The sequence below is a fragment of the Eretmochelys imbricata genome, chromosome 13 (assembly GCF_965152235.1).
Source record: "Eretmochelys imbricata isolate rEreImb1 chromosome 13, rEreImb1.hap1, whole genome shotgun sequence".
Lineage (NCBI taxonomy): Eukaryota > Metazoa > Chordata > Testudines > Cheloniidae > Eretmochelys > Eretmochelys imbricata.
Window position 1 is genome coordinate 10,722,730 of NC_135584.1, and position 16,352 is coordinate 10,739,081.

At 46.4% G+C, this 16,352-nt stretch overlaps 1 protein-coding gene across 1 annotated transcript in view; it reads right to left on the reverse strand.

Moving 5' to 3' along the window:
• The window catches only part of EDN3 (endothelin 3), a 32,008-nt gene extending 18,782 nt beyond the window's left edge, over window positions 1-13,226 (reverse strand). The window contains exons 1-2 of the mRNA XM_077832336.1: window positions 13,175-13,226; window positions 12,382-12,658 (exon numbers count right to left, since the gene is read on the reverse strand). Of these exons, the coding sequence (XP_077688462.1) occupies window positions 12,382-12,658; window positions 13,175-13,226 (329 nt within the window). The remainder of the gene's footprint in view (window positions 1-12,381; window positions 12,659-13,174) is intronic.
• Window positions 13,227-16,352: the final 3,126 nt, after the last annotated feature.

Consider the following 16,352-nt stretch of genomic DNA (forward strand, 5'->3'; position numbering starts at 1 on the left):
TTTGCATGGGAACATTTGTTCAGAATCCATGCATTCAAAATGTTGCAATTTTTGTGGTTAGGAATTTACAAAAAGAATTGGAGTACTTGTGGCACCTTAGAGACTAACCAATTTATTTGAGCATGAGCTTTCGTGAGCTACAGCTCTAGCTCACGAAAGCTCATGCTCAAATAAATTGGTTAGTCTCTAAGGTGCCACAAGTACTCCTTTTCTTTTTGCGAATACAGACCAACACGGCTGTTACTCTGAAACCTGACAAAAAGAACTGTTAAACTTATATTTTAGCTTGTTGTTCTCAACAATTTCTAACTGAAAATAACAAAAAGAAAAGAAAAACAAAAAAGGACAGTCTCCAATCAGTCAAAAGGAACTAGTGGATTCCAGAAAGGCTTACCTGCTTTCCATTTTGCCTGCAGTTTTACCAATGGGTGTGACCACAGAGTCCATGATCTCTTCACTATTTACTTTTAATAGCTTGTAAGGTTTATTTTCCTTTAATCTTTCTCTGTTTCTGTCATATAGTCTACCCAGTAAGAAGTACAGAGAGACAGTAGAAGAATAATAAATAATAATAAGGCCAAACTCATGTTTACTCCAAGGCACCTTTACACCATTCTAACAGTCTAAAGGGGCTGTATAGACATGAGAATCAAACCCATTATTTTGTTTCCAAAAGCTTTTAAAAAAATTAAGACTTACTAATTTCCTACAGTAGGGACACCAGGCCTTAGCAATCTGTAAAATGCCATGTACACCAACAGTGCTGTATCAGAAAAACTTTTTTTCCCCCCACACAGCCAGTGATGACATTTATCCTTTCTGTTCATCTGTTTCTATTACAGAGTTCTGAAACTTTCCTCCACTCCCAGGGAAGGACACAAGGACACTCCACCAATCACAGAGGAGGACAAGCCAAAATTCCCAAGTATCCCTTCTGACACAGACAAATACTTTTGTCTGTTAGAAAATAGTTTGTTCCACTTCATTCTGCAAGATGACAGCAAAATTTTCAAAGGCGACTAAGTCCCTTTTCCAAAGTGATGTAGGCAGTTAGGAGCCTAAGACTTATTAAAAACAGGGGAAATGAGAGTCCTATATCACTTTTGAAAACATTACCAGACACCAACTAAAGCATCTGACAGCTCACTATAAAGCATTAGGATACTCTGTGTGAACAACGTTATATGGAAATATACTGGATGGGAAACTATGGGATGAATTCTCAAGAGCTGTGTGAAGTCCAGATCCTCTAATTTAAGACAAAATTAAGTGGGCCTGATTCTGCACTTGTTCCACATGCAGCATTCCTACTAAATGGATGGGAGTCTTCCATACGAAAGGGCTGCGGATCACACGAGAATACAGAAGCAAATTGTACCTGTCTGTGGAATACTGAACTTCAGTAATATGATGACACTGATAACTATGGTAATACTACCAGATTACCTAGCTCGGTTATTAAAAAAAAACCACATATGTTTGTCAGTAATTAAATATTATGTGGAAAGGGGCCCAAAACACTAAAAGTGTGACTCTGAATCAGTATCCAAACTTCTAATTCAAGCGTTGGGCACACCAGGGATTTAGTTCAGGTCCATCTTTAATACATGATATGGTTAGGTCTGTCTCTCTCAGGAGGATTACCGCTGTCATAATTGATGTTAACTTGATATTCTACCATTCATAGTGTACATCACAGGGCTGTTATTAAAGTGGTCATCCCACAAAAAGAATAAGGAACCCAAAAAAATGCTTAAAGTTGCTTAAATTAAGTTAAATAACCATAATGTGCCCTGATATATGTAAGCAAATGACAATAATTCAAATGCATGAACTCAAGCTGGCTTGGGAAAGATAACGGGTCTAGGATCAGCATGCAGCCATCCCTTTCCTGTATAGTCATTTGAACAATAAATGTGTGTATGAATGTGTGTTTGCACAATCCAAAAGAACTGGTGCACATTTTTTTGTGGTTGTGGATATACGTAAGAACATAAGAACGGCCATACTGGGTCAGACCAAAGGTCCACCTAGCCCAAGTTCCACAGTGGCCAATGCCAGAGGACATAGAGGGAATGAACAGAACCGGTAATCATCAAGTGGTCCATCCCCTGTTGCTCATTCCCAGCCTCTGGCAAACAGAGGCTAGAGACACCATGTGTATGACTCTGCTGTCATACCCCCTAGGATTGAAACCGTGTGTTTAGATTGTTAGGTTTTTGGATTAGTAAATTCAATCCTCCTGATTCAGCAAAGAATCTAAGTGTATGTTTAACTTTACTTGGCTTCACTGGAACTACTCATGCTTAAAATTAAACATGCATAAGTGATTTCCTGAACTGGGGTTTCATAGCTGCATTTTGTGTTTTCTAATTTAATAGGAAAACAGGCTGGATCTGTCTGCCGAGCACAGTGTGCTTAACTAATAATAATAAAAAAAATCCCTTTAAACACCGTAATGCTAATAGCAGTTTACATTTATAACTCCATATCCATAAGGTTTACAGACTACAATATGTATGGGGTTTAGTTTCAACCACAAACAACCTCCAGCAACCTGTGAGGTGGAATATAACAAGAGGATAGTATGTGGGAAATGATCATTTAGACAGTCAGTGTGACATCCTGTTACAGCAGCAGTTTGAGACAAACTGCACAGGAGTTTTCTCTTTCACAACAAGAAAAGGAGGACTTGTGGCATCTTAGAGACTAACAAATTTATTTGAGCATAAGCTTTCGTGAGCTACAGCTCACTGTAGCTCATAAAAGCTTATGCTCAAATAAATTTGTTAGTCTCTAAGCTGCAACAAGTCCTCCTTTTCTTTTTGCGGATACAGACTAGCACGGCTGCTACGCTGAAACTCTTTCACAACAGTATCCCAAGAGGTCCTTTCCTCATTCTGTTCCCTGTTAATCAAAATTTTGTTCCACAGAAAGGATAAATATAGACTGATAACAGGATATGAACCCATTCAATTTCTAGATTGGCACTTTGAAGCTGACCTAAGTCAGTCATGAATGAAGGTGATTAATTTCTGATGGGTATTAGTGGCCTATTGTAGGTGGAATCAGTTGTTGTTGTCAGTCTGACACCTTGTGTATAATTTTCACTCCACAACAAGCCGATGCCAGTTTTAGCAAAAAGCCCAAAGCCTGAATGTGCATGGAAAGCAAGTACCCAACTACCCTTTCTCACCCCTAGAGGTGGGTCCCATCCTGCCAACTCAGGAGCGCATAATTTAATACGAAAACAGGCTGGAGCTGTCTTCCGAGCACAGATCATACTCTTAAATGGCAGTCAAAATCTGGAATATCTGAATCACTAATATTGTTAGAATCAGTATGTGTGTCCAAGACAAGAATGTTTTTGCATGTTTATGAGATGCTGATGGCCTCATCCTCTGCCAACCCCATCCTGAACACTAAAAGGGCAGACCACTGGGCTATGTCTGTACTCTTCCAGCCCTGCAGGATATATCTGGATAAGTACAGAGGTTCAGAACGGGGCAGCCAGCACAGAAATATTAGGTCAAATTCTGCCTTTAACTACACCCATCCAATCCTGCCAATTCATAATTTCATATTTTAAAGCATGAAGGGACCATTAGATAATCTAATCTGACTTCCTGTATAACACAAGCCAGAGAATTTCATCCAGTTACTCCTGTACTGAGCCAGTAACTTGTGTTTGACTAATGCATAATCTTTCTGAAGGCATTCTATCTGGATCTGAACACTTCAAGTGATGAAAAATCCACCACTTATCTTGGGAGTTTGTTTGAGTGGTTAATCATCACTGTTAAAAATCTCTTATTTCTAATCTGAATTTGTCTGGTTTTAACTTCCAGCCATTGGTTCTTGTTATGTATTTCTCTGCTACAGTAATGATCCTTTCAGTACCTTGTATTTTTTCTGCATGAAGGCGCTTCTACACTGTAATCAAGTCACCTCTTGTTCTTTTACTGACATCACTGCAGTGGCCCAGGCAAATTTAACCCAGTCAGCATATCCCCAATGACCTAAATAACTATCAGCAACACTATACAATCTATTTATTGGACCACACATTGCTTTTGAATGCACATGCTCAGCTCCCATCAAAAGATAAGGGGCCATTCAAAGTTTTAAAGATGTAACCTAGAAAAGACTTTGGTTTCTTCTCTAAGTTATTTCATGGGTAAATTTTATAATTGAGCCTGTAAATCAGTGGGTATTGCCAAAAAGTAGTAGTTCTTTCTGTTAAGAAATTTTCAGTATCTTTAATTACAGATCGGAGCAAGATAAAATTCATCACTTAACAGAGAACACAGAATCATAAAGCAATTCTATCATTATTACTGAGTAACAGATCGCCTCGGCATGCAGCATATACTAGCTTTGCATTCGATGAAGTGAGCTGCAGCTCATGAAAGCTTATGCTCAAATAAATTGGTTAGTCTCTAAGGTGCCACAAGTCCTCCTTTTCTTTTTGCGAATACAGACTAACACGACTGCTACTCTGAAACTTTTCATAATGGTTTTGCAATGTAACCTTTTGTCCACAAGGATAGTTAATTGTTGCATCCTGCTGTGACTTTCACTTAGGACGCCCTCCTTTCTCTCTCATGCGCTCACCATTTCCAGCAAACAAAACTACAACAGTATCAAAATGACACCAGCTTGCTCTGAAGGCTGAAGTGACCCCAGTAGTTCACTGACAAGTCCAGACAGATAGACAGATGCCCTCACTCTCGTAATGGGGGAGGGTCTCCAGGGTCAGAGCCTAGAAGCGCTGTAATTTTCTGCCTTCCATCACACTTGCTGACCTAAGCCGCTTCTCAAAACCAGAGAATGTTTTGAATATGTTACTACAATGTTTAAAAGTTTCTTCTGTTGCAAGAGGTAGGCAAAGAAATGAGGTTGGGAAAAGAGGGGAATTTGGAAGCCTGGTATATAACGGGGGTAGGCAACCTATGGCCCGTGTGCCAAAGGCGGCACGCGAGCTGATTTTCAGTGGCATTCACACTGCCCGGGTCCTGGCCACCGGTCCGGGGGGCTCTGCGTTTTAATTGAATTTTAAATGAAGCTTCTTAAACATTTTAAAAACCTTATTTACTTTACAAAAAACAATAGTTTAGTTATATATTAAAGACTTATAGAAAGAGACCTTCTAAAAACGTTAAAATGTAATACTAGCATGCAAAACCTTAAATCAGAGTGAACAAATGAAGACTCGGCACACCACTTCTGAAAGGCTGCCGACCCCTGGTATATAATAAGGAAGGGTAAAACAGGAATTAAGGGCTATCGGAGGGGATAAGAAGTGAGGGAGGAAGGATGTAATTCAAAGGGGATAATGACGTTATGGGGAGGAAAGAAAATGGGGAGATAGTGAAAGATAGGGTGACCAGATGTCCTGATTTTATAGGGACAGTCCCGATATTTGGGACTTTTTCTTATATAGGCTCCTATTACCCTCCACCTCCTGTCCCGATTTTTCACACTTGCTGTCTGGTCACCCTAGTGAAAGATGATGCTGAGCATAGATGGGAAATGAGTGGTGAGGAAGTCAGAGATAAGAAAGGAAAAGAGGTGAGTAAACAGGAGAAGTTTCAGAAAACCATCCTTCTGGCCTCCTGCTCCTTTTATTTCCTAAGAGTAAATGACGCTCTTTCTTGGGGTGCCAAACCTACTTCTTTATAGCCAACTATTTCACTGTCAAATACTGTCTCAGCTGCATGCACTCAGCAATGGAGACAAAACAGGGCCACTTAGAAACACTACATACATATCGTTCCTATGGACATTGTGGCTACTCCTATTCAGAAAGAGTAGGCTGAACGCTAGGGGATATTAAACTACTAAGTGCGGGCCACATTCCACTCAGTCACATTCCTGATCAATCCAACGAGCTTCAGGGTGAACAGTCAGCACGGTAGTAGGGCCTAGATGTCTGACACTAAAACCCAGTCGTGCTCTTGTTGCGCTGGACGTCTGTATTTTCAAGAAGGGTCAGTGTCTCCATGCACAGCCCTTCCATCTGCTCTCAGATATACGCCCCTGCCTCTGTGGAAGCTCCCTGGGTGTAGCTAAGCCAGTGCTGCCAAGTGTCATACATCTCTGATGTATGCAGTGGTGTAGCTGTGTCAGTCCCAGGATCTTAGAGAGACATAGTGGGTGAGGTAATATCTGTTATTGGACCAATTTCTGTTGGTGAGAGAGACAAGCTTTCAGGCTTACAGATAAAACCACAGCTCAGTGTCAGCCCAAAAGCTTGTCTCTTTCACCACCTGAAATTGGTCCAATAACATTTATTACCCCACCCACCTTTTGTCTCTCTCTATATCTCTCATGACATTCTCACATTCCTGCAGCCTAGCAGGAGCCTCAAGCATCTAGCTGGGCTGAGCACAAAGGCTGTAGTTACTCCTTCCGTCCACCAAGGTCTGCAGGGGCACCTCCTCTACAGGCAACTGCCTCTCTGTCTCCCATTTAGACGTTCCCCCTGCTGGAGGAAGGCGGGAAAGGCTCAAGCAAAAGGAGGTCTGCTACCTGGGACAGAAGGTGAGTGGGTTCAATACAGGCACCAAGCTCTCCCGCCAGAGTACAGCCACCTGTCTCCTTTATCCTCCACGCCCTGGGAGACTCCAGCCGCCCAACCAACCCTTGGGGGTATCCAGCTAGCATTTCCCCAACCTGGACCGTGCACCCCCTGACTCCAGCAACCCCAGCTCCCACTAACTCACACCTCTTCTAGCACCCACACAACCCTAGCTCCCACGCATGCCAGCTGCTAAGTTTTATGCAGCTTTGTGGCCTACCCCTGCCACTGCATGTGGGACGCAGTGTGCTGACCATAAACTAAAGTTTATGCTTAGATGCAAATATTTGAAAATGTTCATAACTCATTCATTTGCATAAAACTTCACATCCAGCTGCATAAAACGTGACAGCTCTGCTAAGGTCGGATATCAGCCCTCATACTGAAAGCCACAAGTGCTAGATCTGTACCCAAGTGTTGTGGGACTTCCTGGACATTTTTTAATACAAGCAGTGAGAGCCTGATTTTCCCACTCCATTATACCAATTTATATTGGTGGAACTCCTTGGGCTTGAGTGGAAAGTCACTAGTTTTTACACCAGAGTAACACAGTGGAGAGTCAGTCCCTGAGTGTTTAATTTCTGGACAATTATGCAGTGGAAGTGCTTATGTTATTGTCACTGCAAAAGTCATCTTATCAAAAGATTGGTCTGTTTGAATCCTGTCTCATTACTGTAAGTTGTCCTTCTCTACTCTGAAATTAAAACCATATGATTGATTTACTGGTGAAATCCAGTCTTTCGAAAATACGGGCTTGACCGTGAAAACCGGCCATGAATAGTCCCATTGAGCTCAGTGGCATTACTGGCATAAGTAATGACTGTGATCCGGTTCTGTTCAAACTATTTGACTAGGTTATTTTTTTTAACTGAAGCATTTAAACATTTACACTTGTTTTAAAGTGTCAATAGAGGCAAAGACTCAAATACTGATTAAAAATAAGCACTCTGGGTTTAAATATTCCTCACGATCAAGCCAAAACTCACACATGCACTGAGTTCACAATGAGGACTTCAGATTAGTGGATATTTTTAATTTATTCAGTTGAAAATAATATATCATCCAGACAAGAAGTTTAAGAAATGTAGGATGAAAAGGGTACATTTAAAAAAACCTACCCTGAAGGACTAGTAAATCAATGCAAATGAAGCATAATATGGGTGTTTACACTGAAATCATACACTTCCTTCAATCATTAATCAAATTCCTTTGATTTTTAAAAATACAAACTTCTATCCTAAACCTTTCCTCCATTTGCTGCTCTCCTCCCTGGGAAAAAAACACCTCAAGTGAAAAAAAAAAATAGAATTCTACTTCACTCTCCCACACTATCAATGTTACACGACCGTCTCTTAGAACTGACCCAAATATGCATGTCCTGTACTTGGTTTTGATTTGCCTTGCCACGCCACTCATGAGTCCTTCTGAACTGATTTCAAATGGGCCAGGGTCAACGTGCAGCCAGAATTCATACAGTTGTGGCCAAAGACAGACAACGTCATGCATCACTGAGGACTGCCCTCTGACCAGATTTGATGGTGGGCTGAGGCCTCTGCACGTGACTGATAAGGGCCACAAATCAGCTTGGCAAGCACCCCGCATCCATAAGAAAGCTGCTATATTCAGAGACAAAGGCTCAATCCTATTCCTACTGGAGTAAAAAGGGACTTTTGTCACTGACATAAAGGGGTGCAGAATCTAACCCCAAACAGTTCAAATCAGTTTTGGAACTCATGGGGAAAACATTTATAATGAAGTTATTGGTTATTAAAAGTTTCACCAGTCAAGCCTTGGTTTAAATACGAGTGATAAATATTTAGCTAACATTACTCCTAACTAAGTCCAGCGGTGGTGAAGTATGGAGATTCAAGGACCAGGGTGACTGTCTGGTTACTGCACATTTATGGAGTTCAAAAGACTTGTCAATTGACAGTGCTTCCAACTGGAATTGTTGTCACAAAGGAAGTGGTGCTGGATATAGCCTGTAAGTCAGGACCCACTAGCTTCATTAATTTTTACTGTTACTTGATTTTTCTCAGTGTTATTTTGAACCAATTAAAGTCCTTGTAGTTAATTAAAAGGACATGTTTAGCTTATTGCAAAAGTTCCCAAACTGTGATCAATGGACCAGTTGCTGGTGGTCAATGGAAAGCCGGATGGTCTTATGGGGCTGACTCCTCTGCCTTGTTTCCAGCTTCTGAAGTTCATTAAATGAAGTTAAAAAATACATTAAGTTCTTTCCTAATTACTTTTTCAAGGTACAATTGCTGTGGCTACCCCAGGGATGTTATCTGATTACCAGTAGGAGACAGCCCCTGAAACATTCCCCTTAGGCGACATCTACACTATGAGCTAGGGTTGTGATTCCCCTGCTCGCATACACATACTTACACTGGTTCTCACTGAGCTAGTGCAAATATAAATAGCAGTGGAGGCATGGTTTAGCTGTGCCAAGTTCAAACCTGCCTGAAACTCGTGGGTACGTACCCAGCACAGCTAAGCCACATCTCTGCTGCTACCCATGCTAAGCCACATCTCTGCTGCTACACTTGGCTACACTGCTATTTATACTTGAGATAGTGCGAGTATGTACGTATGAGCAAGGGAATCACACTCCTAGTTCACAGTGTAGTCGTGGCCTTAGAATATATTTAAGATATATTGTTTCAGGCAGGAGATCGGAGCACCCTCAGTCTAGATACAGGAGCCAAGGCTCAGAAATTGAGGCTGTAGGCTCAGTGTTACTCTGTCCTGGACTCGGTCTTTCTGTTAATCCATCTAGGTACGGATCCTGCTGTTCAATATGCAAGCTCCACCCAGCCTGAGTTCTAGCACGAGACCTCACACTGCAAACAATAACCAAAACAAAAAAGGCACTGTACTTAACAGGGAATTAAGTGCTGAGTGTAGTTAACAGCAACTTCAGACAAGTGTCTGATACTCTGTTTAATTTATCAGCAGGCGTAATCCTAATGGACAATGTATGTTGTAAGATGTTCACCACCACTTTGTTGATATGTTTGTCAGCACCTCAACAAAGTGATGAGAGATACTGTCAGAGGAAAGACTGTTGAGGCACAGTATGGAGAAGATTAGTAGAGATTCAAATTATGCCGGAACTTCAGGATGTGCGTATGTCAGTGAAATGGATAATGTGCAGCCATGGACAGAAAAGAAAGTAAAAAAAAATTTACCTCAACAAATCTGCTCCCTGAGTGTATCTTAAGTTTTCTCTGCTTATTTAGTGACAAGTGAGATTTTATTACACTTATACTTCTGTTAGCTTTGCAAAGCTAGTGAGTTGACGGTTCTATTCCAGTTCTTGCATCAATAGAATTGTCAGCTAAGGGCTTGATTCCCCCCTTGATTGCCCTTCCTCATATGATAGTCCCTTCGATGGGATGACTCAGATGAGTTCTCCGCATCGGAGGGGGTCATTAAATTCAGCACCAAGTTACAAAGGAAGGATCCCAACTAACTTGTGAAGAAGCATGAGTCAAGACCCCAGATTGAATTGACAGGGCTGGCACTGAGAAAAGCCATCTTTTTACTGCTTAACGCAACAGATTTGCCCTGGGGTCACTGAGAGACAAGAAACATGGAACCTCCAGAGAGTCACTTTTCAGAGCAGAACTTAAATGTTTTTCTCTCTGTACAAAGGACACGATGGGATAGTTCACTGGCTACAAACAACCCTTTCCATTTATTAATTATTATTATTATGTAGAATCTGACTATTGTAGTACCTACAGAACACTAGGCACTTTCGGAGGGCAATCTCAAAGAGCATGCAATCTAAAAATATGGCGGCTGCTGTCATGCCTTCCCTGCACCGATATATTAGCTCCCTGGACAAGAGCTGCTCTAAGTTTGGCACACATTCACACGCTCTCATTCAGGGGCCTCATAACTGGTAAGATGGCCAAGTAGCAACTGGAGAAGTCATCCAGGGGAGGGATGGCAGCAAGAACTTGGTGCATGGCTCTCTGTAGCCTCTCTCCTCTCCTGGGCAGGGAGCCCTGGCCCCCACAGCACCCCATCCCTGAGGGGAACCCCTTCAGCTACGGTCTGCAAGAATCATCCTCCAGCCCTCCTGTACCATTCCCAGGAGGAAAGGGGACAGCACCCTCAGCTCCTTACTCACTCTGGTGTACTGGTTCCCACCTCCCCCAGGAGAGGAATCTCCTTACTCCTCAGGAACACAGCATCTTTTCCCTTCCTGAAGGGGCCTTGCTCGCTCTAGGGGGCTGAGCCCAATACCCGCTTCCCAGGCAGGCTCACTACCGGTGGCTGACCCCCTATCCCCACTGGGGTCTCCACTCCTCATCCCCTTCCTTTTCTCATCCTTCAGGGCTTGGGGATAGAGCAGGGACTCATGTCAGGGGGCTGCTCCCCTGCCATGGCCCATCCCACCCACCAGGTCTCTGGCTCACTCACTTTGGAGAGCCAGTCCCCATTTGCTCACTCCAGCCCAGCTCCAGCTCCCCTGGGATTGCCCGAACTCCAGGTGCTACTCCCATCCCCCCGGGGGTCTCTGACCACAGCCCTCCCAGGCATGCTGCTCCCCCCCGTCCCTGGGATCTATCCCCCCAGCTCTCCCTGGGGTGCTGCTCCCCCCCTGCCCCCAGGATCTCTCCCCCCAGCTCTTCCTGGGGTGCTGCTCCCCCCCCGTCCCCGGGATCTCTCCCCCCAGCTGTCCCTGGGGTGCTGCTCCCCCCCGTCCCCGGGATCTCTCCCCCCAGCTGTCCCTGGGGTGCTGCTCCCCCCCGTCCCCGGGATCTCTTCCCCCAGCCCTCCCTTGGAGCTGCTCCCGCCCTGTCCCCAGGATCTCTCCAAGCAGCTCTCCCTGGGGTGCTGCTCCCCCCCGCCCCCGGGATCTCTCCCAGCAGCTCTCCCTGGGGTGCTGCTCCCCCCCGTCCCCGGGATCTCTCCCAGCAGCTCTCCCTGGGGTGCTGCTCCCCCCCCCCGTCCCCGGGATCTCTCCCCCAAGCTCTCCCTAGGGTACTGCTCCCCCCCCCGCCCCCGGGATCTCTCCCCCCAGCTCTCCCTGGGGTGCTGCTCCCCCCCGTCCCCGGGATCTCTCCCCCCAGCTCTCCCTGGGGTGCTGCTCCCCCCCGCCCCCGGGATCTCTCCCAGCAGCTCTCCCTGGGGTGCTGCTCCCCCCCCCCGTCCCCGGGATCTCTCCCAGCAGCTCTCCCTGGGGTGCTGCTCCCCCCCCCCCGTCCCCGGGATCTCTCCCCCAAGCTCTCCCTAGGGTACTGCTCCCCCCCCGTCCCCGGGATCTCTCCCCCCAGCTCTCCCTGGGGTGCTGCTCCCCCCCCGCCCCCGGGATCTCTCCCCCCAGCTCTCCCTGGGGTGCTGCTCCCCCCCGCCCCCGGGATCTCTCCCCCCAGCTCTCCCTGGGGTGCTGCTCCCCCCCCGCCCCCGGGATCTCTCCCCCCAGCTCTCCCTGGGGTGCTGCTCCCCCCCGCCCCCGGGATCTCTCCCCCCAGCTCTCCCTGGGGTGCTGCTCCCCCCCCGCCCCCGGGATCTCTCCCCCCAGCTCTCCCTGGGGTGCTGCTCCCCCCCGCCCCCGGGATCTCTCCCCCCAGCTCTCCCTGGGGTGCTGCTCCCCCCCGCCCCCGGGATCTCTCCCCCCAGCTCTCCCTGGGGTGCTGCTCCCCCCCCGCCCCCGGGATCTCTCCCCCCAGCTCTCCCTGGGGTGCTGCTCCCCCCCGCCCCCGAGATCTCTCCCCGCAGCTCTCCCTGGGTGCCTCTCCCGCCCCGGGGTCCCTCGGGGGGGCGCGGCCCGCCGCACTCACTCGGGGGTGTTGATCCAGATGATGTCCAGGTGGCAGTAGTACACGCACTCCTTGTCCTTGTAGGTGTAGCAAGTGCAGCGCTTGGCTCTGCGGCGTGGCGCTCCCGGGCCATCCGCCTTCCCTCCACGGCCGGTCCCGGCCTCGCCGCCGGCCAGCAGCCCCCCTGCGGCGGCCCGGCCCGGGCTCTCCGCACCCACCCGCTCTCGGGGCGCGGGAGACCGCGGGCCCCGGCCGCTCTCGGAGAGGGGCCGCGGGCGAGGCACGGGCAGCGAGAACCCTGCAGGGTGGGGAGAGAAGAAAGGCTGACCCGCGGGGCAGCAGCCGCTTGGCGGGGGGGGGGCTTCCCTCGGCTCTGAATCCCCCCCGGCCCCCCCAGCGAGGGGCTTGTCCTGTCCACTAGCGCCCCCCCGTCACTGGATTTCTTGTGCGGGGTGGCTGAGTTTGAATCCTGGCGGGCGGCAGGTCCGGAGCCAGCCCCCCGGGAGCACGGCAGGAGCAGCGTGCCAGGGGCCCCGGCTGGTGAGCGGGGATTCACGTTCCTGCTCCGGGTTCGGTTCGGTTCGATTATCAGGCCAGAGTCAGGACGCGGAGGGCCCCGTGGTCAGAAGAGTTGCGTCTCGTTCGTGCAGCGTTCGTTTATATTCTCTTGTCTCCGTTAAACTCCATCCTAAACTACCGATTTGGGTTCCTACTTACTGACCACGCACCAGGCGCTGCAGCGCCCCCCCCCCCGCCTCCCTCCTGCAACTTTGTGTGCCAGAGCGGGCGACCACCCAAGAAACCCCCCTTTTACCTGCGCTCGAGGTCACCGTAAGTCCAAAGAGTAACCAGAATCCCAGCTCCATTCAATCCGAATGGCCAAACGTGTCAACGGCCGGCAAAGGTGGCGTGGGAGGGGGGGGTGACTTTGTTCCAGGAGAAACCGCTTCAGGTTGGAGGCAGGGGAAATCCTAGGTCTCGAGGCAAACGCTGCTTCCAGCAATTAGTTCCCACACGGAGGTGTGATCGGTGCTTCTGGCTTGTTGGGGTTTTTCTTTTTTTCCCCCGTGCAGAATTAGTCCTGAAGGGGAGAGTGTTGTGAAAGGAAGAAAGGGTCCATTGCTGCGCTTTTCCCACACACGCACACACCCCCAGTCCGATTAGAAAGCGGAGCTGCTGTTTTAAAACTGCAGTTGCCTCCCACAAGCCGACAGCTGACTGCTCAGTGTATATGGATGGTGAGGGTTGCGATCACTTACCCCCTCGTGGTTTCCCATGGCTTGCAGCCTTGCACAGGTAGAGAGAGGGAGGAGGCGCAAGCTGCTGCCTGAACGCCCTCCCGGATGTTCTGAACTTGCTATGTGGCTCTTAATCCATCGCTCTCACCAGAGCTGGCCCTGTTGCGTTTGGTATCGGCTCAGAGAGGTCGGCTGGTTTTTGTGGTCAGAGCGCTAGATTGTGACTCAGATTTGTGCTCAGTTTTTTTTTTGTTTCTGCCACTGACTTCCTGTGTGACCGTGGGCAAGTTATTTAGGCACCAGATCCACCAAGCACTTAGTCTCCTAAATCTTGGATTTAAACAGCTAAATCCAGTCCCATGTGATCCATAAAACTCCCTCTGCCTTCTGCAGGCACCTCAACTCACTCAGTGGCTAAATTTTCAGGGTAAAAATTCCCTGGGTGCCTATTTTTCTGCCTCAGCATAAGAACTGCTGCCTCACTCCAGGCATCCAGATGCCTATCTCCTCGACTTGTGCCAGAATGATTCACGAAAGGCAGGAAGACAGGCATTCATCTGTCTAAACTGCGTGCAGCCCCCAATCTGGTAGGCGTGGGCTGTCTGCCTCACCGGGTACCAGCCAAAATCCAGCTGGAGGAAGAGGAGGTGGTGCTTGCCTCCCTTATAACTTTTAGGTCTGGCAAAGGTCTCCCACATCCCTGGTAAGTGCTCTAACCACTGGGCTAAAGGGTCTAAAGTGAACACCTCCTCTGCAATCACTTTTGGTATGGAGCAAGGTAGCTGCCTAACTCATTCCTGTAAGAAACACCTAGCCACCTGATTCCAGCCATCAGTGCATTCCCTAAGCCCTCTTTCATGGGGGATGGGAGGGGGGAACCCTACAGACAATTATGCTCAATTTCTGGTATTTCATAAGTGCACTTTTCTCCTTCCCCAGGAGAACTACATAATTCTCCTCCCCTAACTCCCTCCACCCCCCAAAAATACCAACCTCTGGTGTGTGTTACTCATTAGCCACACTTTATATAAAAGCTCACTTCAATATCATGTTCCATTAATTAAGAAACTCAGTCTTGTTGCCTGTTTTCAAAGATGTAAAAACTGAGGCAGAGAGTGTAAATACTATGTTCCTGTCTAATAATACAAAGAGACATAATGTCTCTGAAAGTGACCACGCTTTATGACATGTAGCTATAAAATATCAGAAGCAGGAGAGTGAACAGGTACTAAGTCCAAAGCCAGGCTGAAAAGACAGGATCACTATGAATTCTAAGAATTATTAGTTAAATCAGAGTTTCTAGTAACAGTGAGCCTCAAAGAAGCTCATAGAACGAGGAGTACTTGTGGCACCTTAGAGACTAACAAATTTATTTGGGGATAAACTCATGTCACTAGCGCTACACTGAAGTTTGGCCCTGATCCAGCAAAGCATGTGCTTACCTGTAAAGATGAGAGTATTCCCATAGATTTCAATACTCTCCCCTGCTTAAAGTTAAGCATATACCTTATAACTTTTAGCCCAGTGGTTAGATCTCTTGCCTGGCACCTGGACCATTCAAGGTAGAGTGGCCTGTTAACATCTCTGCAGTCATAGGACTAAAAGAGGGGATTCGTGAATTATAGATTGTTGTAATGCAGTGTGTTGACTGGTCCCGGGCAATATGTGCTAACTACTTATGCTAAACAATCTATTCCACTTTGCATTTTGCTTAATGCTGGGAGTACCTTGTCAAGAGAAGTACTGTATGGCTCGAAACCTTACATCTGACACCAACAGAAGTTGCTCCAGTTAAACATATTACCTCACCAATCTTGTCTCTGTAATATCCTGGAACGAACACAACTTCAGCTTCACTGCATAATGCTTGACATTGCATTTTCACCTATCTGCAGGAGAAAAATTATAGAGGCATATTGTGCCATCATTTCTCAGTCAATGGGAAACACTGTTTATAAATTGAGGGTGTGATAATTTCCAAATGATATGATTCTAAATTCTAGTTTTATCACCTGAGTTTTCTTTTGTTGCAATATAAGAATTTTCCTTCTCCCTAATAGTGAAGTATTCTCACAGTAATAAGAGAAACAGTGACAGAAAGGAACAATGTAGCAGTATCATCATTTTATCATACTTATGGACCGATTAGCAATACAACAGCCACCGAAGACAATGTTAGAATGTCCCAATCTCAAATGCTACTGAAATGCAGTATTCTGCTTTTAAAATCCTACCATTTCTTTAAATAGCACCTTGAATGTGCTCTGCTCTTTCTTATATGTGCTGTTTTCACTCTGAAAAGACAAGGAATGCTGTGTCAGCAACTCGAGTGCAGTGTAAACAAAAAAGTAATAAAATATATCCTAGAATTCTTAATCAAGGTTTAGAAATTAAGAACCCAAGGGCAAGGTTTTGACCAAATGAGCTGTAAAAGAAATAAAAGATTAGATGTAACTTCCACCGCAAAAACAGAGAGACCTTTAGCAAAGAGATTATTATTTCTGGATTCTGTGTGGCCTGATCTTGCTCTCAGCTAGATTCACTTCAAAGGAATTATTTCTGATTTCCACCCAAGTAACTAGGAACAGAAACAAATCTTTGTCATGCATTATTATTAGGCTTTTATGTTAGGTAAATATGTAGGCTAATAAGTCACAAATCAGAAGTTGTCTGAAAACACACATTGAATGTCACAACAATAACTAGCACAAAGATCATGCTTTTTCTTACTCAATAAGCAATTTCAATTAATGT